Source organism: Apodemus sylvaticus, chromosome 10, assembly GCF_947179515.1.
Source record: "Apodemus sylvaticus chromosome 10, mApoSyl1.1, whole genome shotgun sequence".
Taxonomy (NCBI): domain Eukaryota; kingdom Metazoa; phylum Chordata; class Mammalia; order Rodentia; family Muridae; genus Apodemus; species Apodemus sylvaticus.
Genome location: NC_067481.1, coordinates 25,810,876 through 25,838,417, shown reverse-complemented (window position 1 = coordinate 25,838,417; position 27,542 = coordinate 25,810,876). Strand labels below are relative to the sequence as shown.

Sequence of the window (27,542 nt, the reverse complement as noted above, 5' to 3'; positions counted from 1 at the left end):
AGGAAGGAAGGAAGGAAACAAAACCCCAACTGTTTGCTCTCCATGCTAACTTTAAAAGACTGATAGCTTCTGGGGTGAAACAGTCATTGCTTTCAGTTGTGTCCTAAATGGTAAACCCACCCGGTTCTAGTAGATAGGACCAACCTCATGGTCACGCAGACAGTACTGGTTAAAACTAGAGAGTCAGAAATGGCCCAGAGGTCAGGCACATATGTATTGCTCTTGGAGAAGACCTGATTCAGTTTCCAGGACTCATGCTGGGATGTCAGAACTTCCTGTAACTCCAGAGCAATGGACATCTCACCTATGTGGGACCTGAAACTGCATACACAAAAGTACTCACACGGGCTCCCACTTAAGAGAACTTAAAAAAAGTTTAAAATCATAGATGTATACAAAATCTGAGTCACCAAGTAAAACAAAAAGGCAAGAATGTGAGAAAGAGATGGTGTGTGTGTCTGTGTGTGTGTGTGTGTCTGTGTGTAAGGGAGATAAAAGAGGGAGGAATATGCTATATACGTATATGCTACTGTAAAAGAACAACTTTAATAATAATATTTTAAAAACACAACAAAACCAGGCAGACACTGTGGCACATACCTATAATCCCAGCACTTGGGAGGCAAAGGCAAGCGTATCTCTGCACGTCTGAGGTCAGCCTGGTTTACATCATGAGTTCCAGGGCAGCCAAAGCTACATAAGGAGATCATGTCTCAAAACACCCCAAAGGTGTGAGGTTATTGGTAGGTGGGGAAGAAAGCTAAATCAAATAAAATTTGAAGTCAGTACAGTCGCCTGCACCTAGCACCATGCCTTGAAAAATTAAGGAATAAATCAAGGACTTTCTGCTCACAGCCCAGTGGGTAGATGCCAAATCTGCCAAGATCAAGAACAAGGATTCCTGAAGTTCAGGGTTTGCTGCAGCAGGTCATCACAGGTGAGTAGAAGGCAATGATAAGACAGTCTCTGCCCTCTAGTTTACAGTAAAGGAGTTGAAATGAACCGGACTTTTGACTATTTAAAATACACTGAAGAGTAAATTTAAAAAGAAAAAAGTAGAGATGCACTGTAGCCTAAAATACAGGATAATTGCAAAGAAACATGCGTACATGTGTATTGTGTGATATGTATTTTGGTTTATTTTGGGTATGGTAGCACTGTGCAGTCCTGGCAGCTCTCAAATTCACTACACAGTCTAAAACAACAATAACAACGAGCAAATCTGATACGGAATTTCATTACCTGAATATGTATATATACATGAATATACTATCATTCTCCAATCTATATATCCCTCCTTCCCTCCTATACTTTTTGAAAGGTTCCTATTTTTAAGATTTATTTCTAGGTGTATGTGTACATGCATGCAGGTAAGAGCAAGTGCTCTCAGAGAAAGGCCAGAAAGTGTCAGATCCTCTGTAGCTACAAACTCTCTAAGAGCAGAACCGTCAATACTAAATACAAATTCTGGGCCAGGTGTGGTGGCACCCTCCTTTAACCCCAACACCCTGGACGCAGAGGCAAGTAAGATCTCCGAGTTCTAGGCCAGCCTGATCTATAAAGCATGTTCTAGGCCAGCCAGGGATAGTGAGAGCTGTGCTAAAAACACAAATAATAAAATAAAAAACCAAGAATAGCATTAGCGACCACAGTCACACCTACCTCGAACTGAGTGACGGCAGCATAGCGCACCTCGCCAGCAGGGGTGGTGTATCTGCTTCTGTAGAAGCCTTTCATTTTGTCATTCAGCTCGCCAACAAAATCTATCTTTAAGGTTCCTGTACCTGTGATTGAAGATGAACACAGACCTTTTTATTGGCATGTTAATAATAAATACAGGAACCAAAAGATGCCCTCAAAACACTATATTCAATAGGCTATTACAATGTTGAAAGCATTTATTTCCTTTTTCAAATATTCTTTTTGGCTCTGGAGAGAATACTCTATTGGCTGACATGAATGGCAAACTCATCTTTTAAGTTTTATTTAGGGGGACTACTTAGAAAATAATTTCATTAAGTCTCAAATTACCACAATATATGAAGATAAAAATAGGAAAGAAAACCTTTATTATTAAATGTCTGATATTTTTCTGTGCATGGGACTTCTAAAAATATACGTGAATATTTATAAAGATGTAATATTGTCCCCTTTTGTAGAAGAGAAAATTGAGGACTAAAAATGCTAAGTCAAAGTCCTGAAACTATTAAGCAGCAAGACAACTGCTTTCACCTAAAACATGCTCTCAGCTAATTACATCAGGCCTTTAGTCTTTTTTTAGAAGACTTTAGCACACAAAATGTAGCCAATTACTCTACCACTAAAGACAATGCTTTTTTGATCCAGATAGAATACTGATTGCATATTCTTCTAAGGAATTGCAGGGAAGAGCAATTATTTGATCAGCTACGGCATGTAGGGCTCACGTGGTCATCTGAGTGTGAGCGCCAGAGAACTGACCAAGCTAAGCACAAATGGAACCTAAATGTAAACCCTATCGTTTTAAGAGAAAAACCAGTTTTGCTAATATGTGTGATTTCTGCGGAAAAAAAAAAAAAGTACTATTTTAAATGACAGAATGAAGATAATTATATCTAGTATTCACTTGCTGAACTCAGATGCATGGCAAAATGATAAATCCATTGCACACCCTAAAAATCAAGTGACAACACACAAAGGATTTGGAAAAAATGTTGGCATTGGACTTGATATTTTCCATATGCTTATTTATAACAAGATCTAGACTAGAGTATCTGAGTCTATAGACATGAGGAAAATGATTAGCCAATCATATCAGATTGTCATATCCTGATAATTCAAGCTGTCATTTTGAAATGCTAAAAGTAATGATGTCTGATATTGATTTAATGTTGATTTTTTTTCTCCTTTGACATTAACTTTTTATATGGTCTTAAAGTCAAATTTCATGCCTGAAACTGAATTTGCTCTTTGAAAAGTTTCAAAATCACAGAAGTAGAAGTCTATACAACAGGCAAAGGACAAAAGGCATGGCTTCTACTTAAAAACAACTGTACCTGTCATGTGGCTAAACTCATTTTCTCCTGTGTCATTAAGTGATTCTGCTAGTTATTTAAGACAGAATTGTAGACTCCTATAGCAAAGTAAGCACTAAACTAGTGTCACATAATTAAAATAATCATGCTGCAAACAACACTGATGGCTTCACTGAAGCTCAATTGGAAAGACATCCAAATGGTTTGAAATCAGACATTGGTCTGTGACATCTCACAGGACAATGAATATTGTCTGCTGTGTAGGCTAGGATGAACCTAGGGCATCATGAATAAGCTAAAAAGGCTGTTGGCCACTGAGCCATGTCCCAAACTCCAGAGAGTACTTTTTCTTTTAACAAGAATGACAGATTATTAGGACAATAAGTATCAACATAGTTATGAGACTCTATCAGAATTATTAATGATGGATACAAAGAATAACTAATGGAAAAATGTAAGAAAATAACTAAGTGTTTTATTCTATATTTTCTATAGTAATTTACTAAGTTTTTTAAAACCAGATATATTTACATTATTAAGGTTTTACAAAGAAAATACAATAATTTTTAAAATTCATTACCCTTAGGGAGAACTATTTAATGGAATCTTAAGTGACAGCTCCACAGATGAAATTGGCAGTCTGCTTTCACTATCAAGATTTTTTAAATATAACTCATATTCATAGTAAATCTACTTTCAATTTTTCCTATTTGGAACAAAAGTGGATTTAAAACTCATAACTAAATAAGAAAGGCTGCTTACACTTTTACTTGGTTTTAAATCTCCAAGGCCATCAAACCATAACAAGATACTGACAGTGACCACTTCCAAAGAGTGGTTTACTAAACAAAATACAAAGTATTGGAAAGGATAATTACCTGAAATTCAAACAAAACACAAGTTAAAGATTTTTAAATCATTATTAAATTAGTTTCACATTATACAATGGTAATCACAAAACATTACTATTAACAGAATTTTAAGGTGACTAGAAAAAAGGATTTTTTTGACAAACTTATCAAATACCATGATGAACCAACAGCCAGTTGATCTTTAATTTTATACCTATTCATAAGGAACTACATTGTTTCCTCAAACTAGATACTTAATTTCAATGTCCAACCTATTTATGTTTGGATAGTAAACCTTTAAAAACATAAATAGTCAGTTTGGTGGTTCACACCTTTAATCCCAAAATTTGGGCAGCTCTCTCTGAGTTTGAGGCCAGCCTGGTCTCCATGGTTGAGACTTCTAGGTCAGCCAGAACTGTAAATGAGACCTTCTCTCCAAAAACATCATCATCAATAACAACAGAAACCCAAAACAACAAAAAACAAACCATAAAAAAAATGATTAAAATGAAACAACTAAGATAGTCACAAGATCCATCAAAAACCTAAATGTTGGCCGGGCGGTGGTGGCGCATGCCTGTAATCCCAGCACTGGGGAGGCAGAGGCAGGTGGATTTCTGAGTTTGAGGCCAGCCTGGTCTACCGAGTGAGTTCCAGGACAGCCATGGCTGCACAGAGCAACCCTTGTCTCAAAAAAAAAAAACAAACAAGCAAAAAACAAAAAATAAAACAAAACAAAAAACATAAATGTTGAAAGTTTAGGAAATTATAACTATAAAAACTATATATCTTGAAGTAATTTAATAAGCTTACTAAATGCTATAAAACTGAAAATCAATTTCTATAGAAGGAAAAGCTATGAACAGTGTGTTTCTGCATAACACTGTCACTTTAGGAGGTTCTGACAACACTCTCAAGTTTTCAGACCTCACAGTGCTCATGGGACATTACTGTTACAGAATGGTGCTGGTACCAGAGAGGCTATACTTAGCTATCTGATAACTGGTACAACTGTTAAGTTTGAAGAGACAAAACACAAAGGCTACTGACGACATTATAAGATTATGTTCATTCAATATTTACTTCATCATTACTCAAGACCAGTTCTATAATCTGATAGAAATCTGAAAAGATAAAGAACTTTCTCTTCAGATTTAGTTGTTTTTATTTCTTCCAAATTCACAGGTATATATTTGTGATGTAAGACCTTTACTTAAAGCAAAAATAACTAAATGATCCTGAAAATGCTGATATAATGTGAAAGTCAATGATTTTCCAATAAACATTATCACAGATATTCAATAATTTAAAAATTAAAATTGTGTTGTTATAATTAGTGGTTAGAGGAGTACGTTGTTTTATTTCTTTTTAAAGTGGAGGGCTTTTTTGTTTTGGTTTTTCCTTTCTCTTTTAAATGGGGTCGGTTTTCTCCTTCTACCTCTACATAGGTTCTAGGGATTGGATTGAGATCACTAGGCTTCTATGGCAAATGCTATTACCTACTGGGGTATCTTTTTAGCCCAATATTCAATAATTTAATACAGTCACACTTGCAGGATTTTCTAGCATTTTTGTGAGTCGTTACATTAGCGTAAGAATTTACTACAGCTGGCAGATGACTCGGTTGGTAAGAGCACTGCTGCTCGTCCAGAGGACCCAAGCTTGGTTCCCAGCACCCGCGAGGCTCCCAGCCACTGCCACTCCAGCACCCGGGTTCTGATCTTTATAGGCTCTACACATACGTACAGGAACACAACATCAAATACATTTTTTTTTTTAAAGAAAAAGAATTGTTCTAGTAACTTAAACAACTAAAAAACTAAAGTATAGGTTTAAACTCAATTTCCAATAAAATATGAAGCAGATAAAAAAACCACTATTCTAGCTGGGCAGTGGTGCACGCCTTTAATCCCAGCACTGGGGAGGCAGAGGCAGGTGGATTTCTAATTTCGAGGCCAGCCTGGTCTACAGGGTGAGTTCCAGGACAGCCAGGGCTACACAGAGAAACCCTGTCACAAAAAAAACCAAAAAAGCACTATTCTGATTTATAGTATAGTACATATATGTAATTCCTCTAGTATTATTTGAAATGGCTTTTAACATCATATGTTGTAAGAACTTATCAAAAATTATGCAGTCTAACCTAGAGGTGGTAGTGCATGCATGCCCTTTAATTCCAGCATTCAGGTAGCAGAGGAAGGCAGATCTTTGTGAGTTCAAGGCCAGCCTGGTCTACCGAGTGAGTTCCAGGACAGCCAGTCTACACAGAAATCCTGTCTCAGGAAAAAAGGAATGATGTAGCCTGGAACTGGAGAGATGACTCAGCATTAAGAGTTAGGGCTCAGCCAGGTGGTGGTGGTGGCGCAAGCCTGTAATCCCAGCACTCTGGGAGGCAGAGACAGGCGGATTTCTGAGTTTGAGGCCAGCCTGGTCTACAGAGTGAGTTCCAGGACAGTCAGGGCTACACAGAGAAACCCTGTCTTGCAGAAAAAAAAAAGAGTTAGGGCTCCTCTTCAAAAGGACCCAATGTGACTCCCAGCACTCACACAGCAGCTCACGACGACTCCAGATATAGGAGATCTGAGCCTTCATCTGGCCTCTTCAGGCACCAGGCACAGACATATATTTAACATTATTTTAAAAAAATTCAAGATATATAAATGACTACAAAACTAGTTTCTCTCTCTCTCTCTCTCTCTCTCTCTCTCTCTCTCTCTCTCTCTCTCTCTCTCTCTCTCTCTCTCTCTCTTTTGGTTTTTTTCAGAAAGGGTTTCTCTGTGTAGCCCTGGCTGTCCTCGAACTCAGAAATCCGCCTGCCTCTACCTCCTAAGTGCTGGGACTAAAGGCGTGCGCCACCACTGCCCGGCTATGACAGAGTTTCTAATAATGCATAAGAAACTCATCACTTGGGGCTGGAGAGATGGCTCAGCAGTTAAGAGCACTGACTGCTCTTCCAAAGGTCCTGAGTTCAAATCCCAGCAACCACATGGTGGCTCACAACCATCCATAACAAGATCTGACACTCCCTCTTCTGGAGTGTCTGAAGACAGTTACAGCATACTTACATATAATAAATAAATAAATAAATCTTTAAAAAAAAAAGAAAAAGAAAAAAAAAGAAACTCATCACTGGTGAGGGCAAATTGCAATGAGAGGACAAGGCAAGATTCCATTAGACAGCATTTGAATTTTAAAACTAAGCCAGACTCTATGTCAAAATAAAATAAAACAGGGCTAGGGGTGTGAAAATGTGGCTCAGTGATAAAGGGATCTAACATGTGTAAGCTTTAGGTCCAATTCCAAGTTGTTAGGGATAGGGATTAAATTCTGAGCCAAAGCTGAGCATGTTGGCCACAAATTTAATCCCAGGACTCAGGAGGGAGAGGCAGGGGGGTGTCTGTGTTTGAGGCCCGCATGGTGGACTACTTACCATATTCTAGCCCAGCCAGAGCTACACAGACTCTGCCTCAAACAAAAGAAAACAATAAAGCACACATAAAAAACCTGAGCAGAACAAAGTACTACACACCCAGAACCCCCAGCATTTGAAGGCAGAGGAAAGCACAAAGCCTGCCTGGCTTTCTTATCAAGTTCCAGATCAGTCAGAGAAACACAGCCAAGACCTGTCTCAAAAAACAGGTGATATATATTGGAGGTGGAGTCCCAGGTATGAAGCCCTAGGTACAATCCCTAACACTGTGAGCAAAACCAACAGCATGGTACGCAGCAGAGACAGGCTTTGACTGTGGTTTAGTCTGAACTGCTGATATACTGCACTATGCTGCCCAGCAGGGGCTGGTGCTAAAGGCACCACAGCCCTGCTGGCTGGCAAGCTTCAGAGCGATTCTCCCGACTACACCTCCCATCTACCTCCATCTGCTTTTTTTGTCCGGCTTCTGTAGCTCCAACGTGGGACACAAGGCCTGTGTGGAAGCAACTTGACCATCTCATTAGCCTCTAATTTAATATTTATAACTCTTGATTTTTATTCAACTTCTACTCTTAAACTTGTCTGTATACACACAGGAAAAATCCTTCTACCATGTGGGTCCTGGGGACCAGACTCAGGAACCAGGACACATGGGTTGTCAGACTTCTTCTATGCAGCAAACCTATGTTTCCTACATTTCTTTTCTTCCCTTCTTAGTGGCAATAAGGACAGAATTCAAGACCTTGGGCATGACAGTAAATTTTAACACTAGCTACATCCACATCATTTTTGTTTACTTGAGCTTGATATTAAGTTGGTTAATTTTCGGGTCTTTTTAACAAAATATCCTGCTTGTATAGTATTTTACTTATATCTCATATATTTTCATATGTAGCAAATTTCTTATTCAATTCTAAATGTTTCATTTCTTTGCTTTTCTTTTTTTTTTCTTTCCCCGAGACAGGGTTTCTCTGTGTAGCCCCTGATGTCCTGGAAATCACTCTGTAGACCAGGCTGGCCTTGAACTCAGAAATCTACCTGCCTCTGCCTCCCAAGTGCTGGAATTAAAGGTGTGCCCACCACTGCCTGGCTTGGCTTTGGTTTCTGAGTCTTACTAGATTAATCAACCTGGTCTTAAACTGCTTGGCTCAATCTCATTCCAACCTCTCAAATAGCCAGGATTACAAATCCATCCCATTATGTCTAGCTTTTTCTGTTTTCTTCCGTACTGATTTTTGCAGTACTGGGGCTATACTCTGCCAGCTTAACTTTACTAACAAGTTTTGACTCCATTATTCTAAGTATGTGGGGAAAAATTTTTTTGTGTTATTTTTGAGAAGGGTTGTGGTTATTGGTTTTGTGTGTGTTTTGTTGTTGTTGTTGTTTTTGAGACTTGGTTTCTCTATGTTGTCCTGGCTGTCCTGGAGCTCAATATGTAAACCAGGTTGGCCTCCAACTCAGAGTTCCACCTGCCTCTACCTCTTGAATGCTGGGATTAAAGATGTGCACTAGCACACCAAACTCTGCTATTGATTTCTAACGTTGTCCCAGTCTCCACAGAGAACACAGTTGGGGGATGGGAGGGCTGAAGAGATGTTCAGTGGTTATGCTCACTGGCAGCTCTTCCAGAGAACCCAGGTTTGATTTTTAGCCCTCCCATGGCACACAGCTACCTGTAAATCCAGTTTCAGGCAATCTGTTCAACTCTTCCAGCTTCCATTGGCAACAGGCACATATTTAGTGCGCAGACACACATGTAAGCAAAACACTCACACACATAAAATTATTCTTGTTTTGATTTTGTTGTTCTGAATAAGATCTCTCTATGTAGTCCTGGCTACCCAGTTCACAATGTAGGCCACAATGATGTCAAACTCAAACAGACCCTCCTACCTTTGCTGCTTGCACCCCCTACCCCCAAGGCTGGGATTTAAGACCTGTGCCATCAAGGCCTAGCCTAAAATTACTCTGGTTATTATCAACTAACAGTTCATATTTTTAAACTGATACAGTAGTCACAGGCTTACTTATAAACTATGGCGTCCTAGCCAGTGCACCCTTAACATAAGCATTCAACAGCCAATGGTTTTAACTCTCATTTCTAAACACTTGTTTATATAACTACAATCCCGTTAAAAGATGTTCATTTTTATGTATATGGGTACTTCTCATGCATGTGTGTATGTATACTACATGTGTACCAGGTGCCCCTGAAAGCCAGAAAAGAACATACGGTCCCCTAGAACTGAATTACAGACAGCTATCAGAAACTTTTAATACTCTCAGACAAATTCAGTTTGACTAAATACGGACTTCTAAGTTGAAAATCAGATCTGCCTAGTACTTTGAACAAGCAGTCATTTATTGGAGCCTAGTTTCCATTGTTCCTGATGAAAGCTTATGCGAGGGCAGGGATGCAGCTCTGCAGGAGAATGCTTGTCTATCATGTACAAAGCCCTAAGTCTGACTCCGAGCACCCTGTCAGATGTGCCTGATGGCCTGTAACCCAGCACTGGAGATGGAGACAGGAGGAAAGTCACCCTTGACTATATATAGTGTTTAAGGCCAGTCAGAGCTACATGACACCTTGTTTCAAAAAAAGTAAAACACGTTTAGTGCTAATCTGATTCCTAAACTCTGAAGGTATATGCCAGCTTCCATCCCATACCAAAAGAAATTCTCTTAAAGCTTTATTTTATTCCCAAGGTACTAAAATCTGCCTTTAGGATATAATTTCTTATATTTTCTCAATCTGTCTATCTCTCTCCAAAGAAATATTTTGTAAACTAAAAGCTCCTGTATTTAATTCAAAGAGATTTTTAAATTTATTCCCTTTTGATCTTTTTGAGATAGGGGTAGTCTATGTAGCCCTGGCTATCCTAGAAATCACTCAATAGACCAAGCTAGCCTTTAACTAAGAGCTCCACCTGTCTCTGAGGCTTGAGTATGGAATTAAAGGTGTGCACTATCAGCACCCCACCCTGTACTATTTTAAACATATGATCCATCCTCTTGAATCTATGCATTATATATATTTTTAATTTGTGTTATAACTAGTATTTTATTGTGTTAAAAAGAAATCATAAACTTATTGTTAAACACACCTCGCTATACTAATGTGTCAAAATGAATCTCAATGTTGAACAAACATATTAATTCAAATTCTTTCACCAATACATGAAATGTCTCAACAAATTCTCTTTATAAAAGTATAAAATACTTTTGTTATAACTTTTCCTTAGAATATATTCATATAACAGAACTGGTGGTGAGAGCTGTCTGTCTTTCTGTCTTTCTGTCTTTCTGTCTTTCTTTCTTTCTTTCCTTCCTTCCTTCTTTCTTCTTCCTCTTCCTCTTCTTTTTTTGACAATCTGGTTTTCAAAGTATTTACATGGGTTTACCTCTAACTAGTATTGCAGAGACATTTGTTTATTATCAAGAATATTTTTCATTCAAGATTTATTTCAATTGGGGGGTGGGCAGGGAGAAGGAAAGGGAAAAAGAGAGGGATCAGTGGAGGGTATAACAGCTCCCAAGGCTAGATGTCAGGAACCAACCTTAGTCCTGTGGAAGAATGACAAGCACCCTTAGCCACTAACACAGCTGTCAGCCTGCAGTAAGAATTTTTTAAACTTCAGTTTACATGACAAGAAAAATTTGGTTTAGAATTATAGTAACTTATAATGACATCTGATTACTAGGAAGCTAAATATCTTTTCACACATTAGTTATTTACATTTTTTCTGTATGGTCTCTCCTTTTCATTCATCTATACATTTATCAAATTCCTAGAGCTTTCCTAATTGATTTGTAGATAATTTCTTCTATATTTTTTGTGCTTTTATGTCAAATAATAGTAACATCATTATCAATAAATCTTCCTTTTGATGCCCTCACTAGTAAAATTTCTCTTGTTCTGGTTAGACACTGAAATGCTATGTGAAACATTCTCCACAGAGATTTCTTTGGTTATTATTTTTTTTTTTTTGGTTTTTTTTTTGTTTTTTTGAGACAGGGTTTCTCTGTGTGGTCCTGGCTGTCCTGGAACTCACTCTTTAGACCAGACTGCCCTCGAACTCAGAAATCCACCTGCCTCTGCCTCCCAAGTGCTGGGATTACAGGCGTGTGCCACCACGCCTGGCTCCACAGAGATTTCAATCAGCAAAAGATGGAGGGAGCTACTTAAATGTATTTTTAAGAAACAGAAACTGAAAGCTATACATCTTATTCTATAGCAAACAATCTTTCATTTTTCATAGTTTTCTGTTTAAGTAAGTGAACACAAAAACAATGAAATTTGAAACTTTTATTTTCATAATTCAGAATTTTTAAGGGGGAAGAAAAGCTCTTAACATTTTAATCTGCAAGTAATAATAATAGAAGAAATGGGATGATTTCTTGGGAACAGTCAACTGCATTCTCTCTCATAGGATTTCACATTTCTTACCTGGTTGGAGAGTGCTAGGAAAAGACAAGGTGACTTTCTCATCTTCATTCTGATAGTTAAATCCTGTCGCATGGATTTCTGGAAAGAAGAAAAGAAATTATTTCACAAATCTGAGGACATTGAAAAGAACAAATCCCAATTGCCACAGTTAAGAACTATAACAAAATGTCTACTAAAATAAATGACCTATTCTTGTTTGTGAGACAGGTCTGGCTATGTAGCCCCAGGCTGATCTGGATCTCATAGCAATCCTCCAGTCTTAGCCCTCCAAGTGCTAAATGAAATGTCCCTTTTGTTTGTTTGTTTGTATTTTGAGTCTTACCATATAGCTCTGGGGGGGGGGGGGGATCAGAGATCCTGTGCTAGCATTAAAGGTGTATGTCTGCCAGGCGGTGGTGGCGCAGGCAGATTTCTGAGTTCAAGGCCAGCCTGGTCTACAGAGTGAGTTCCAGCAGGGCACCCAGGGCTACACAGAGAAACCCTGTCTCGTATGTCTGGGCAAAATGTAACATTCTCAATTTAGTAAATCATATTTCTTTTTGTTGGGGGGTGGGAATTTTGGTTTTTTTGAGACAGGGTTTCTCTGTATGGCCCTGGCTTTCCTGGAACTCACATTGTAGACCAGGCTGGCCTCAAACTCAGAAATCCGCCTGCCTCTGCCTCCCAGAGTGCTGGGATTACAGGCCTGTGCCACCACTGCCTGGCTTAAATCATGTTTCAATAATGAGTAATACATACTCCTTAAACAATTATTACACATGGGGCTGGAAAGATGGTTCAGTAGTTCAGAGCACTGACTGCTTTTCCATAGGTCTTGAGTTCAACTCCCAACAACTACATGGTGGCTCACAACCATCTGCAAAGAGATCAGATGTCCTCTTCTGGGAGTCTCAAGATAGCTACAGTGTACTCATATATAAAATATATATAAATAAGTCTTAAAAAGAATACAATTACACCTGGTGCTGGAGCGACAACTTAGTGGTTAAAAGCACCAGCTGTTCTTTCAGAGGACAAGGGGTTCAATTCCCAGCACCCACATGGCAGTTCACAACTGTCTATAATTCGCACAGCCATACATGCAAACAGAATACCAGTGAACAGAAAATATAAAGAAATAATAATAATTTCATGTGGGCTGGTGAGATGATTCTATGGGTAAAGGCACTTGCTGTACAAGTCTAGTAATACTAGTTCAAAATTCTCAAATTCCATGTAGATGTACCAACTTCACAAGACTGTCCTATAACTAACACACACAGCTGGACAGTGGTGGTACACACCTTTAATCCCAGCACTTGGGAGGCAGAGGCAGGCGGATTTCTGAGTTCAAGGCCAACCTGTTCTACAGAGTGAGTTCCAAGAACAGCCAGGGCTACACAGAGAAACGCTGTCTCAAAAAAAAAAAAAAATACTAACACACAGAAACAACCAATTTTAAAAAATAATTATATTTCTTTATAAATGCGCCATCTTTGGTGATATACAGGAAATAGGGTTACTACAAAAGATGCAGTTTTTTAAAATTTATTTATATTATGCTCATCTTGTGCCATAGGGTCTTGCTATAGAGCAAGACTGTCCTCAAACTTGCAATTCTTTTGCTACAGCTTCCAAATTGTGATATTGTGATAGTTCTGCCAGATTTACAGATGATATTACTTTCTATGCTGCATTTATGCAGGATAATCTTTGGAAGATTTAGTACATTGTCAAGAATTCATTGTTAAAAACATCATAAAAGTCTTGTACCTCAGTCCCCAAAATAGATAATGTAAACCAAGAAGTCACAACCTTTTCTGGATTCTGTGCTCTTACATTTTACAAATAAACAAACAAACAACAAACAAAAAAGAACCTATACAGATATTAAGACTCCAATTATTTATTTTCTACCACCCAGAAGTTAGAAGAAACTGATAACTTTAATACTGTTTAAGGAAGCTTACTAACACACAAAGAAGCCACAAACCAGTTCCAACCAACACATTCCAAGTTTACCCCAAATAAAAATGACAGGTAAAGATGTGGCCTCAATAAGCAGGTAAAGGTCTGGAGAAGAGATAGCACAGTAGTTAAGAGCACTGGCTGTCCTTCCAGAGGTCCTGAGTTCAATTCTAAGCAATCATATGGGAGCTCACAACTATTTTAGGATCTGATGCCCTCTACTGGTGTGTCTAAAGACAGATGCAATGTATTCATATAAATAAAATAAATATATCTCTTTAAAAAAAATAAGCAGCCGGGCGGTGGTGGCGCACGCCTGTAATCCTAGCACTCTGGGAGGCAGAGGCAGGCGGATTTCTGAGTTCGAGGCCAGCCTGGTCTACAGAGTGAGTTCCAGGACAGCCAGGGCTACACAGAGAAACCCTATCTCGAAAAAAACAATTCCAAAAAACCAAAATAATAATAATAATAATAATAATAATAATAATAATAATAAGCATGTGAAAAGATGTTCAGCACCAAAATCACAAAAAAATATCATTTTAAACCCACTATGATGACTAACTATAGCCAAACTTACAGCCAAGAGAGGCTTTAGAGAACTGAAGCTCACAGACATTGCTGGGAGAATATCTAAGCGTAGACACCTAGAGAACAGCTTGTTACTTCATCAAAAGGTTGAATACACAGTTGCCTTGTTTATGGTGGGCAATCCCACTCCCATGTATGTTTTCTTTAGCCTGCTTTCTCTGTCTCTTATGTTTTTACACAAAGACTTGTATATATACAAGTGATAAACAAATGATTATAATGGTATTACTTATAATAAGTCCAATGAAGGGGTTCAGTCATTGAATGTCCATCAACTAATGAATAGATAAAATGTGGTAGAGTCACAAAATCAACTGTTATTCAACAATAAAGAGTGTAGTGCTGTGCCACAGACAGCTCAGTGAGGAAGGGACATGCAGCACATCCAACATGCTGAGCTGGGTCCCTGAAACCCACACGGTGGAAAGAAAGAACCAAATGCTGAAAGCTGTCTCGGACCTCCACAGATGAATTATGGAGTGCATGCCACCACCCCACCCCAATAAACCAAGTTAGACAAGCAGAATCAGAAGCTCAAGGCCAGCCCTGGACAGATTGTAGGTTTGAGGCCAGTCTAAACTACATGACAAAACTATCTCAAACAAAATAATTTTTTTTTTAAAAATAAAGAAGTCAGCCAGGCAGTGGTGGCACATGCCTGCAATCCCAGAACTCAGGGAGGCAGAGGCAGGCAGATTTCTGAGTTCCAGGCCAGCCTAGTCTACAGAGTGAGTTCCAGGACAGCCAGGGCTACACAGAGAAACCCTGTCTCAGGAGGGGGGGGGGGGGAACCAAGATAGATAGATAGATAGATAGATAGATAGATAGATAGATAGATAGAGAAGTGCTGAATTGAGGAGAAATGGGCAATGGCCACAAGTGAGTGCTTTCTTCTTGGAGCTTCAAAAATATTGACTGGGTCTGCGGATGACCACACAAAACCTAAGGACAACCTAAAAGCAGAATCTCATTAAGTTATTCATTCTTAAAATGAACACCTTTCTGAGGCAGCACACACCCCACAATTTCAGATAAGGCTGTAACTTGGAGTGACCATTCCAGCTTTTCATCCCAGGTCCTGGTATTACAGGTGTGCACTATCACAGCCACACCCTTCCTTATGTGCCTTAAATTGACTAGTAGAATTTCAAACATTTTTATATTATCACTACAGTTCATACATGTATCTGTAAAACTAAAACCTTCACAAAGCCAGTAAAATAGTTCATACAATGAAGGAGTTTCAGCAGCCCTGGGCAAAGCTTCCTCACTGTAGACAGGGAGAAGAGAAAGTGAAATATATAGAGTTAAGTATCTGATAAAGACTGTATGGTTACACTAATACTCTGGAGTCTTCTTGTACCCATTTCTAAAATTCTTTCTGCTATCATAAAATTTCTTCTAAATTTAAACAGATATCCAAAATTTGGTATAGAAAGAATTGTTCTCTAGTAGACAAAAACTAAAAATATAATTTATATATATATCAATATATTATAATACTGATATATATCAAAAGAATCTTCATTTTTTTTGTTGCTTTTTTCAACATCATTAATCATTAGGGAAATGCAAATCAAAACAACCCTGAGATTTCACCTCACACCAGTCAGAATGGCTAAGGTCAAAAAATCAGAAGACAGCAGGTGTTGGCAAGGATGTGGAGAAAGAGGAACACTCCTCTACTGCTAGTGGGATTGCAAGATGGTGCAACTACTTTGGAAATCAGTCTGGCGGTTCCTCAGAAATCTGGGCATGACACTTCCGGAGGACCCTGCTATACCTCTCCTGGGCATTTGCCCAGAGGATTCCCCGTCATGAAATAAGGACACATGCTCCACTATGTTCATAGCAGCCCTATTTGTAGTAGCCAGAAGCTGGAAAGAACCCAGGTGTCCCTCAACGGAGGAATGGATACAAAAAATGTGGTATATATACACAATGGATTACTATTCGGCCATTAGAAACAATGAATTTATGAAATTCTTAGACAAATGGATGGAGCTGGAGAACATCATACTAAGTGAGGTAATCCAGTCTCAAAAGATCAATCATGGTATGCACTCACTGACAAGTGGATATTAGCCTAAAATACAATTATAAAAGCCTGAAGAGAAGGCAATTATCAATTAAATGACTAAAAATGTCCCCTCCACCAGCTGTGGTGGCACACCACAGCAATCTCAGCACATGGGAGGCTAAGGCTGGAAGATCATGATGAGTTTGAGGACAGCATAGAATGACAGTGAGATACTGTCTCAAATCAACAAACAAAAACCAGTATTCTTTTGTCTGTGTGTGGAGAGTACATCTTCACATTGGTGTGTGCACATGTGCACATAGGTGTGTGTGCATGTGGAGACCACGGGCAACATCAAGTGTCTTCCTGGATCAGCCTCTACCTCATGTTTGTAACAGTTCCTTATTGAACCTGCAGTACATGGTTTGGCTAGGTTAGCAGGCCAATGACCTCCAAGTCCATTTTTTTTTCTGAGACAGGGTTTCTCTGTGTAGCCCTGGCTGTCCTGGAACTCACTCTGTAGATCAGGCTGGCCTTGAACTCAGAAATTTGCCTGCCTCTGCCTCCCAAGTGCTAAGATTAAGGCATGTCCCACCCCTGCCAGGCTTCCAAGTCCACTTTTATGTGAATGCTGTAGATCTAAATCAAGTCTGCACAACTGTGTGGCAAGTACTTTACTAAGCTACCTCCCCAGCCAAAGTTCTTTTCTAAGAAAAAATGGTATTCTAATAACTGAGCTATTGTGATCAAGGATTACTAAAACCAATTTGTTCTTATAAATCTACAGAAACACTTCAAACTGCAAGAGGCTAATGAAACACTAAAGAACAACAGTGTGAGCCAGAGCAGTTCCGGGCTCTCTTGCTTCATCCCACCAAACAGTACACACTTCCAACTGTAGGTACAACTAGGCTTCATACCACCAAGGAACCAAATTCTCCCTAAAATTTTCTCTGAAAAGAAAGTAGCCATAGGGATTCTTTTAAAATATCTTGAATTATTGGAACTATTTCAATCATTTGATGTTTAATGATTATAAGTTGAGCATTTCTTAACCCAAAATCAAAGTCCTGTGATACACTGAAATCTAACTGAAGCAAAAATGGAAAGTGTTCAATATAAATAGTCATCAAGGAAACACAAGCTCACCCCCCCCACACACACACACACACACTGGAATGCTGAGCTTTACTAGAGTGGCAACAAAAATGTTACCTAAAATTAAAAGTAATGTTGTTGGTGCAAACATTCTCCAAGCAACCTTAGGGTTCCCGTGCTTGCTTGGACAGTTCTTTCTCTAGCTATATCAATGCTGTAAAACATTCACATATAACTCCCTCTTTAAAGATCTGTTCTATCACTTCTAAGAACAAGTGATAGAACTGGGCTGGGAGTGTAGATCGGTGCTTCTTTTAACATGTGAAGCCCTAGGTCCTATCCCCAGCGCTAACATGGGACATGGCTGTAAGTAGCTGTAACTGAAGTCCCAGGACTCAGAAGGCAGACACAACTCAGAATTTCAATGTCCATCACAACTACATTGTAAAAGTAACTTTTTTTTCTCCAGAAATAGGGTTTCTCTGTGTAGCCCTGGCTGTCCTGGAACTCACTCTATAGACCAGGCTGGCCTCGAACTCAGAAATCCACCTGCCTCTGCCTCCCAAGTGCTGGGATTAAAGGCATGCACCACCACCGCCCGACATAAAAGTAACTTTTTAAAGGAGCCATTTGACATTTCCCTCCCCCTTTACTATTTAATGTGTATGATGGGTTAGTTCACCACTGCTGACATACCAGAAGAGAGTACCAGATCCCAATCCAGATGGCTCTAAGCCTCATGTGGTTCCTGGGAATTGAACTCAGGACCTCTGGAATTGCAGCCAGGGCTCTTAACTCCTAGGCCATCTCTTCAGCCCCATAAAAGTAACTTTTTATTCTCCTATATTAATGCTCACTGCCTTTGTCTGCCAACCTAGGCCTAGTCCTGGAAGCTTCTAGTTCCACATAATGTTATCTAGGCCTAGAATGTTTTCAGCCTCTAAGAGGTACTGCTGAATAAGAATGCCCTTCCTAGTTCTTTCTGAACTCTGACTGGCTGGTCAACTCTGCTGTTCTGGCTCAAAACTTTCTCCATGCCAATGGACCAATCCAGCTTCTCTCTCAGCCTCTGACTTTTTGCTCTGCTTGGCCTCAAACTAACTGTGGCAATCTACTCTCATCTTCGGGCCTCCTCACTCTCTGGCTTGTTTTTGTCTTCACCAGTATCTAGCTTATTCTCTCTTCAATCTGTCTCTGTAAAACTGCCCCCTCTCCCCCTCTCTCCCCCCAGCTCTCTCCACTGCTCTCATAAAGTGGCTTCCCTTTCCTAGTGAGAGTTGAGCAGATCCTATTCTGCCAAATCTTCCTCTGATTCATCACTTTGTCTGCCACTCAATTATACATCACTTTCAAACATGGGTGCTTCCTTCTACAAACTAACTTTACCTTTATTGCTTGCAATTAAAGGTGTATGCTGAGGGAGTGTTTTGTACTCCAGACAGAGGAACAAAAGGTGTGTGCTAAGGGCTGAGCCACAACAGAACTAAGAACAGGGCTTTTTCAGTAAATAATACAATCTCAGGGTTCACAGTATGATCAAATATCCTGCAACACTACATAGTGAATTCAAAGCCAACCTTGGCTACATGAGACCCAAATTAAAAAAATAAAAAAATAAATAAAATAAAAAGAATAATTCTCATTGTAGATATCCCTTTCTTTCCTCATCTGTCTGTCTCTGTCTCTCTCTTTTTTTTAATTCGATATATTCTTTATTTACATTTCAAATGATTTCCCCTTTTCTGGCTCCCCATGCCCGGAAAGTCTCATAAGCCCTCTCCCCTCCCCCTGTTCCCCCATCTACCCCTTCCCACTTCCCTGTTCTGGTATTCCCCTATACTGCTGCACTGAGTCTTTCCAGAACCAGGGTCTCTCTCTCTCTCTTTTAACACTATTTTATTCTGCATGTTTTCTTGTGCCTGTTAGGATATAATAATCTACTGGTATTTGGGGTTTTACCCAATGGCCCTAGTTCATAACTCCGTCCCCAAAGTAACTTAATCTTCCCTGTCTTTCTCTGCCTCCACCACTTCACAAGATGTCCTGTTTAATACACAGGAGGCAGGAAAGCTATATTGAGATGCCAAGAGGAATCTGGCCAGGTTTTCCTGGATTTTCTCACCAATTCCATTAGCATTAGATAAGTCTAACAAAACAAAACAAAAACCAAACAAACAAACAAAAACTCAAAAGGAAAAAGTTCAGAGAGCTTCTAGACAGAGAAATTACTAGAGAAGGATGAGCCTTTCCCCCATATTTTGTTTTGAACTTTTTTAAGGATCTCACTAGGTAGCCAGACTGGCTTTGAATTGGCAGAGATCTACCTGCCTCTGCCTCCTAAGTAGTGGGATTACAGGCTTGTACCACTATGCATGGTACTATATATGGTGCCATCTGTATCCTTTGTAATAAACCAGTAAACAACTCCCTGAGAGCTGTGAGCTGCTAAACACAGTCATCAAAACTGAAGAAGCAGCCCAGGGTGGTGGCACACACCTTTAATCCCAGCACTTAGGAAGCAGAGGCAGGAGGATTTCTGAGTTCGAGGCCAGCCTGGTCTACAGAGTGAGTTCCAGGACAGCCAGGGCTACACAGAGAAACCCTGTCTTGGAAACAAAACAAAACAAAACAAAAAAACTGAAGAAGCTGCTGGGAGAATCTGGAGTAGCTGGGAGATTAAAAGTCCAGTTAAAAATCATACAGGGCTTGCAACTGGTATCAGAAGAGAGGGGCAGAAATATCTTGAGATCTGAACTCTCCACCTATGGGACCTGACACTATCTATAGGTAGATGCTGTCAGAACAAAATTGGATCCTGACAACACCCAACTGGCATACCTTTTGCTGAATTGCTTGCTTGCTTGCTGGGGGTAGGGAGACCCACGCTTTTTGAGGTTACAGTTTCCTGTCTTACAGTACAATATAAACCATTTATCTTCCCAAATAAAATATAACTACCAAGAAAGAATGTTGAGATAAGCCTAGTTTGATAGAGCATGCGTTTAATCCCAGCATTTGGGAAAGAGAGGCCAGCCTGGTCTACAAAGTAAGTTCCAGGACAGCTAGAGCTGTTAAACAGAGAAACCCTGTTTCAAAAAAAAAAAAAAAAAAAAAAACTGAAATTAGCTGGGTAAGTGTGTTGGCCCATGCTTTTGGGGAACTCAAGGATCTGCCAGCCTCTGGTTCCTGAGTGCTTGGTTGGATTCAAGGCATGTGCCACCACACCCAGCACGTGGCCCACAAATTTGATCCCATCACTCAGGAGGCAGAGATAGACAGATCTTTGCATTTAATGCCAGCCTGATCTACACAGCCAGTTCCAAAGCAACACAGTAAAAACGTAGTTCAAATAAAAAAATAAAAGGAATGATGCTAAGACTTGGAGTTAGGGGCTGGAGACATGGCTCAATGGTTAAGAGCACTGACTGCTCTTCCGAAGGTCCTGAGTTCAAATCCCAGCAACCACATGGTGGCTCACAACCATCCATAACGAGATCTGACGCCCTCTTCTGGAGTGTCTGAAGACAACTACAGTGTACTTACATATAATAAATAAATAAATCTAAAAAAAAAAAAAGACTTGGAGTTAGGAGTTAGGGTGGGAGGTGGGGGTGGGGGTGGAGAGATGGCTCAGCAGTTAAGAGCACTGACTGCTCTTCTGAAGGTCCTGAGTTCAAATCCCAGCAACCACATGGTGGCTCACAACCATCTATAATGAGACTGACGCCCTCTTCTGGAGTGTCTGAAGACAGCTACAGTGTATTTACATATAATAAATAAATAACTCTTTAAAGAGATTTGGAGTTGGTCGTTTTGATTTTTTTGATTGTGGTTTTTGTTGTTTATTTGTTTTCAGTGCTGGGGATCACACCCAGGACCTCATGAATGCTAATAGAAACTGTTTTCTCTTCTGCATGATAGCTAGTCAATATCTGGACACAGTGGCAAATACTTATAGATGAGCACATAAAGTAATAAGCTATCGTGCCAGGGAGTTCATCACCTAAGTTGTACTGATAAGAACCCCTTACTAATTCAATGGATTGCTTGCAGGAAAGCATGTGTTCTTTTTTAATTTTTTTCATTAATTATTTATTTATTTTGGCTTGTTTGAGACAGGGTTTTTTTGTGTAGCCCTGGCTGTCCTAGAACTAACTTTGTAGAACAGGCTGGCCTTGAACTCAGAAATCCGCCTGCCTCTGACTCCCAAGTGCTTGGACTAAAGGCATGTGCCACCACTGCCCGGCTCAAAACTTATTTTAAACTTTACTGAAAAGTAAAAGTGTTTTACTGAAATCATTTTAAAGGTACATGCCTACACACCCAGAACTCTAGAGGCTAAAGAGAAGCTGAGTTAGAAGCTGAGTTAGTAAGCCCCTGTCTAAAAGCATGTGGAAACATTTATCTTCAACCTGGAAGAATAAAGCGAAGTGCTTGGCAGAGCTTACCTAGCACACATGGTCCTATGTGTATAGGAACAGGAAAATGTCATCAGATACAAGGTATTATTCCACACTAGTTCTATACCTCTAAGATTAAAATAATATCATAATATAATTAATTGTTTAAAAATTAAATGCATGATATAGCTGGACATGGTGGCGCACACCTTTAATCCCAGCAGTTAGGAGGTCGAGACAGGCTGATCTCTGAGAGTTGAATCCAGTCTGATACACAGAGTGACTTGTAGGACAGCCAGAGCTACATTATCTCAAAAAAATAAACAAACAAAAACACCAGAAAATTAAATGTATATAAACACTGAACACAGTGTTGGTTATAACTACAAAGAAATATTCTGAGGGCTAGAGAGTCTGAGGCAAGAGGACTCTCCCTTTAAGGCCAGCCTTAATTATGTAGTGAGAACATCTGAAAAAAGAAAATGGAGAGAGAGAGAGAGAGAGAGAGAGAGAGAGAGAGAGAGAAACACAGAGACACAGAGAGAGAGAGAGACAGAGAAGTACTTCTACTTGGTATTTATACAAAAAGGGACTTAAAAACTTTAAGTTCAAACAAAAACCTGAATATGAATGCTTACAGCAGCTAAATTTATAACTGCCAAAATTCGGAAGCAAGCAAAACATTCCAGTAAGTGAATAAATTGTAGCCTATGTTAAAAGCAGACATTTCTGGTTTGAGACAGGATCTCACTACATAGCCCTGGCTGAAACTTGCTTGTAGAAGAGACTGGCACAACTCACAGAAATCCACCTACCTCTGCCTCTGCCTTCCAAGTGCTGGGATTAAGAGCCTGTACCACCACACCCAGTTGGAATAATATTCAGTGCTAAAAAGAAACAAGTTATTCAACCACAAAAAGGCATGGAAAAAATTCCAATGTATACTACTACAGAAAAAAGGAGTCAATTTGGAAGAACTATATGATTCCAATTGTTATTTTAGAAAAGACAAAACTATGGGCACTGGGCTGGAGATGGCTCACCAGTCAGGACACACACTGCTCATCCAGAGAACAATTCCCAATGCCACATCATGCAGCTCACAACCACTTAGAACTAAGGATATCCCACATACCCTGGCCACTGTGGTCACTTATGAGCGTATACACAAAGAGAGAGAAGAGAGAGAGAAGCACATGCATATAATTAAAAAACTACTAATAAAACAACCTATAGGCACAGTAGTAGTAAGATTCACGGCTGTCAGGAGACAGATGGGGAGGAATGGACAGGTAGAGTAGAGATGGTTTTAGGGGAAGAAATCAGTTCCGTGTGGTTCTACAATGCTGGATGCTTGTCATTATTCACTTGTGAAAGCCCACACACATAGTGCACCAAGACTGAAACACAAACAGACGTTCGATGACAATGTTTCAGAGGAAGTTCATCAACTGGAACCACTAACTGCACTCTGGTACAGCATGCTAACATTAGAAGAGGCTGTTGAATGCACAGGAACAGGGATTATATGGTCTCTCTCTCTGCATTTTCTTCTCAGTTCAGCTGTTAACCTAAAACAGCTCTAAAAGTAAAGATGTATTAAAAGTGAAATAAGGTGACCATCTAATTTAGAAAACAGGATTTGGATCTTCTCTGTAGCCCGGAGAAGTCAGGTTACATAACATAACTTTACCCATCCCTAGTCGGGTAGTGGTGGCACACGCCTGTAGTCCCAGCACTCTGGGAGGCAGAGGCAGGAGGATTTCTGAGTTTGAGGCCAGCCTGGTCTACAGAGTGAGCTCCAGGACAGCTAGTGCTATATAGAGAAACCCTGTCTGGGGGAGGGGGGGACTTTACCCATTCCTCAAAAAAAAAACAATAGGTCAAATAGACATTATGTTCCCATTCTCCATTCACTACATTCACTCCATTCAGAAATAATAAACCAAAAAGTAAATTAAAAAAAAAAAAAGACAGGCAGTGGTGGCGCATGCCTTTAATCCCTGCACTTTGAAGGCAGAAGCACCAGGATCTCTGAGTTTGAAGCTAGCCTGGACTACACAGAGAAACCCTATCTTAAAAGTAAATAAATAAAACATGAAGCAGGAGGTTGCTAAGTATTAAGTGTTCAAGGCCAGTCTTGACTATATAGTGCATTCCCTTCTCAAAAAGCAAAATGAAACAAGACAAAAACTCTCTGAAAGTAACCTGGGTAAGACTTAATTTAGTGGTGGAGTGCATGAGGAGTCTAGCCCTGGTTGTCCATCAGGGGCCCAACCTCTCCACACAAAGCAGTCGAAAAATCTACCAAAAGGAGCTGGCTGAAAGATTCTGAATATTTCAATGTTTATAGTAGTCAAAATGAAAGTCAGGGACTTGGACATGTTACACAAGCATTCTACCACTGAACTATACACCAGTCATAAATAGTTTCTTTTTTTAAGCATTAGTTTCTGGGCAGTGCACACCACAGCACACTATGTCACCTTCCACCACGGGAGTTCAGGAGCTGCAACAGAGGTCATGAGTCTGGGACGGAGTGCCTTTTCCCCTTTTCAGTCTTCCCAATATAAGGGCCACACAAAATTTCAGAATGATATTAAGTCGACTTCAAAGAAGGTAACTAGTGTTATTTATCTATATACATAATTATATGACAGAATATACATTACTAGAAGTTAGACAAGGGTTTACAATCAAGTTAAAAAACATTTTTTGTCAGGCTTAACAATTTGTTGTGATGATGTATTTGGCAATATCCTTTTATTACATTAAATATATGCACACTTCCCTAAGCACACATTCAATTACACAACTGTACTTCCAGAACAATGTAATTTAGGTTGAGCTTATATAGATAAGCCAAAGTGATGCTGGTAAATCTGGACCTACGCACTAGAGCTCTGAATAGACATACTTCACCAAGGAATCCTTTCCCACACTAACGCTGTAAGCACGTTGTCTGAAGGGTGCACTCAGCACAAAACTTTCCAATGAGCCTTTTTTATGTGGCTTTATTCTGTCTATTAATGATAAATTAAAAGACTGGTTACCTGTCAAGACCTGAGTTCAGGCACTCAAGAGTTTCGCATTTTTCTTGTGGACGCTGATGACAACACTAACCCTGCCCTGTGTAGGGAGGTACACTCCTTGCACTGGCTTAAGTGCTAGTATTTCACCAACCCTTGAAGTGCAGAACAGCAAAAAAAAAAAAAAAAAAAGAGTTTTGAGCCATTTTTGCTGAGTAAGGGCTCAGTTGTTTTAAATTAACCATGCTTAAAATACAGTGCCGTAGAGTCTAATGGTTTCTCAGGATTAATGCACACTATCACAAGATGACCTTTCTTCACCTATTAAAAACTTACATTGCGGGGGCTGGAGAGATGGCTCAGCAGTTAAGAGCACTGACTGCTCTTCCAGGGGTCCTGAGTTCAAATCCCAGCAACCACATGGTGGCTCACAACTATCCTTAACAAGATTTGACTCCCTCTTCTGGAGTGTCTGAAGACAGCTACAGTGTACTTACATATAATAAATAAATAAATCTTTTAAAAAAAAAAAAACAAAAAACTTACATTTGCGGACGGTGGTGGCGCACACCTTTAATCCCAGCACTTGGGAGGCAGAGGCAGGCAGATTTCTGAGTTCAAGGCCAGCCTGGTCTATAGAGCAAGAATGAGTTCCTGGACAGCCATGGCTACACAGAGAAACCCTGTCTCAAAAAAGCCAAAAAAAAAAAGAAGAAGAAGAAGAAGAAGAAGAGGAGGAGGAGGAGGAGGAGGAGGAGGAGGAGGAGGAGGAGGGGGAAGAGGAGGAGGAAGAGGAGCACTTCTTGAACCATCTCTCCAGCCCCTTGTTCTTAAGCTAAAATGCCTACTGAAGGGTGGGTGCATGTTTATTTTACAAGATCTACCTATCTATACTGAATGCCTCGTTAATAGTTAAAACCCTACAGTGACAGGGCTGGAGAGAAGGCACATCAGTTAAGAGCAATAGCTGCTTTTCCAGAGGACCCAGGTTCAATTCCTGGCACCCACGTGGCAGCTCCCATCTGTCTGTAACTCCAGTTCCAAAGGATCAGACATCCTCACACAGACATGCAGGGAAAACACCAGTGCCCATAGAATTAAAGAGAAAGAATGATGATACTGGATCTTTGTATTTTTCCATAGCACAAGTACAGGGGCTAGACTAATTAAGTGTATAATAAGTGGCAGTTTTTTTTTTTTAAAAAAAAAAAACAAAAACCAATACTGACTGAGATGTGTAGTGGGAGCTAGTCTAGATGGAACTACCTCAAGTGTTTCCACTTTTCCTCAGAAGTGAAGAAACTGATTATCCTCTCTTTTGCCATCTGCACTCATTCAAGTCTATCTGAAGAATTTGTTTCTCTAAAGTTAAAATGTAGCAAGCAATTCTACTTCACAAACTAGTGAGCATAAGCTAACTGTAGCAACAGCATGGGCAACCACTATTTCCTCATCTTTCTACTATAAAATGTCTTTGGTGGCACACTCCTGTAATCCCAGCACTTGGGAGGCAGAGGCAGGCGGATTTCTGAGTTCGAGGCCAGCCTGGTCTACAGAGTGAGTTCCAGGACAGCCAGGGCTATAGAGAGAAACCCTGTATCAAAAAATATAAAAAACAACAACAACAAAAAAAACAAATGTCATAAGAAAAAGTCATGACACAAATGCTAGAACTTAAAAGAAATCTGTATGCTTCATTTTTTTTTTCTTTTTGTTTGGGGGGGGGGGGTTCGAGACAGGGTTTCTCTGTGTAGCCCCAGCTGTCCTGGAACTTACTCTGTAGACCAGGCTGGCCTCAAACTCAGAAATCCGCCTGCCTCTGCCTCCCAAGTGCTGGGATTAAAGGTGTGCGCCACCACCACCTGACTTGTATTTTTCATTTCAACATAATGTAAAGCAGAATAAAAAATAGAAACTAGGGGCTAGAGAGATGGCTCAGTGGTTAAGAACACTGACTGCTCTTCCAAAGGTCCTGAGTCCAAATCCCAGCAACTACATGGTGGCTCACAATCCGTAATGAGATCTGACTCCCTCTTCTGGAGTGTATGAAGACAGTTATTATTATACTTACATATAATAATAAATAAATCTTAAAAAAAATAGAAACTAAGAAAAAATATTAGTAATTTAATCTATGTCAAATGAGATTTTCTACTATTAACCAATAAAATATTCTGACAAGAAATGGAAAGGTAAACACAAAAGTAAAAAGAAGTCCGGCTCCATCCAGCTTATGTGGGGTAACATCTGAACCTCAAACCTATTCCAACCTTGCTGAACTACACATCTATCATAGTTCTCATTTAAAGATGCTAATAGGGTTCCCACACAAAATACACTATGGTTCTCTTAACATCCTCATGACTAAGACCATCATCCAACTTCTAACCTTGACACTTGGGCTCATCCAGTATTTTTTCCAATTATAAGCAAGACTTACTATCTCAAGGTTCCAGGTGGTGAGGTCTTTTTAAGAAAAATACATATAAAACTAAGTTTTAGATGTATAAAAATACATATAAAACTAAGCTTCTTTGATCATCTGAACTTTTATGTTCAGATAATTTAAAAAATAATTCATCAGCTTTGTTATGCATGTTATTATACTCATTTTACATTTATAAAATGTTGTTTCCCAGGATAACTACATAAGTTGTTTCAAGGAGAATTTAAATTCTGACTTGTCTTTTATCTCAGCATACATTTAGACAATAC

General features: G+C 39.6%; 1 protein-coding gene across 2 annotated transcripts in view; it reads right to left on the bottom strand.

Annotated features, from left to right (window-relative positions):
- The window catches only part of Npepps (aminopeptidase puromycin sensitive), an 82,777-nt gene that overhangs the window by 42,096 nt on the left and 13,139 nt on the right, over positions 1-27,542 (bottom strand). The window contains exons 3-4 of one of the 2 annotated variants that reach the window (XM_052194484.1): positions 11,743-11,820; positions 1,663-1,784 (exon numbers count right to left, since the gene is read on the bottom strand). In XM_052194484.1, the coding sequence (XP_052050444.1) occupies positions 1,663-1,784; positions 11,743-11,820 (200 nt within the window). Of the gene's footprint in view, positions 1-1,662; positions 1,785-3,776; positions 3,800-11,742; positions 11,821-27,542 lie in introns of those variants that run through there. The other variant, XM_052194485.1, reaches the window with a different exon arrangement.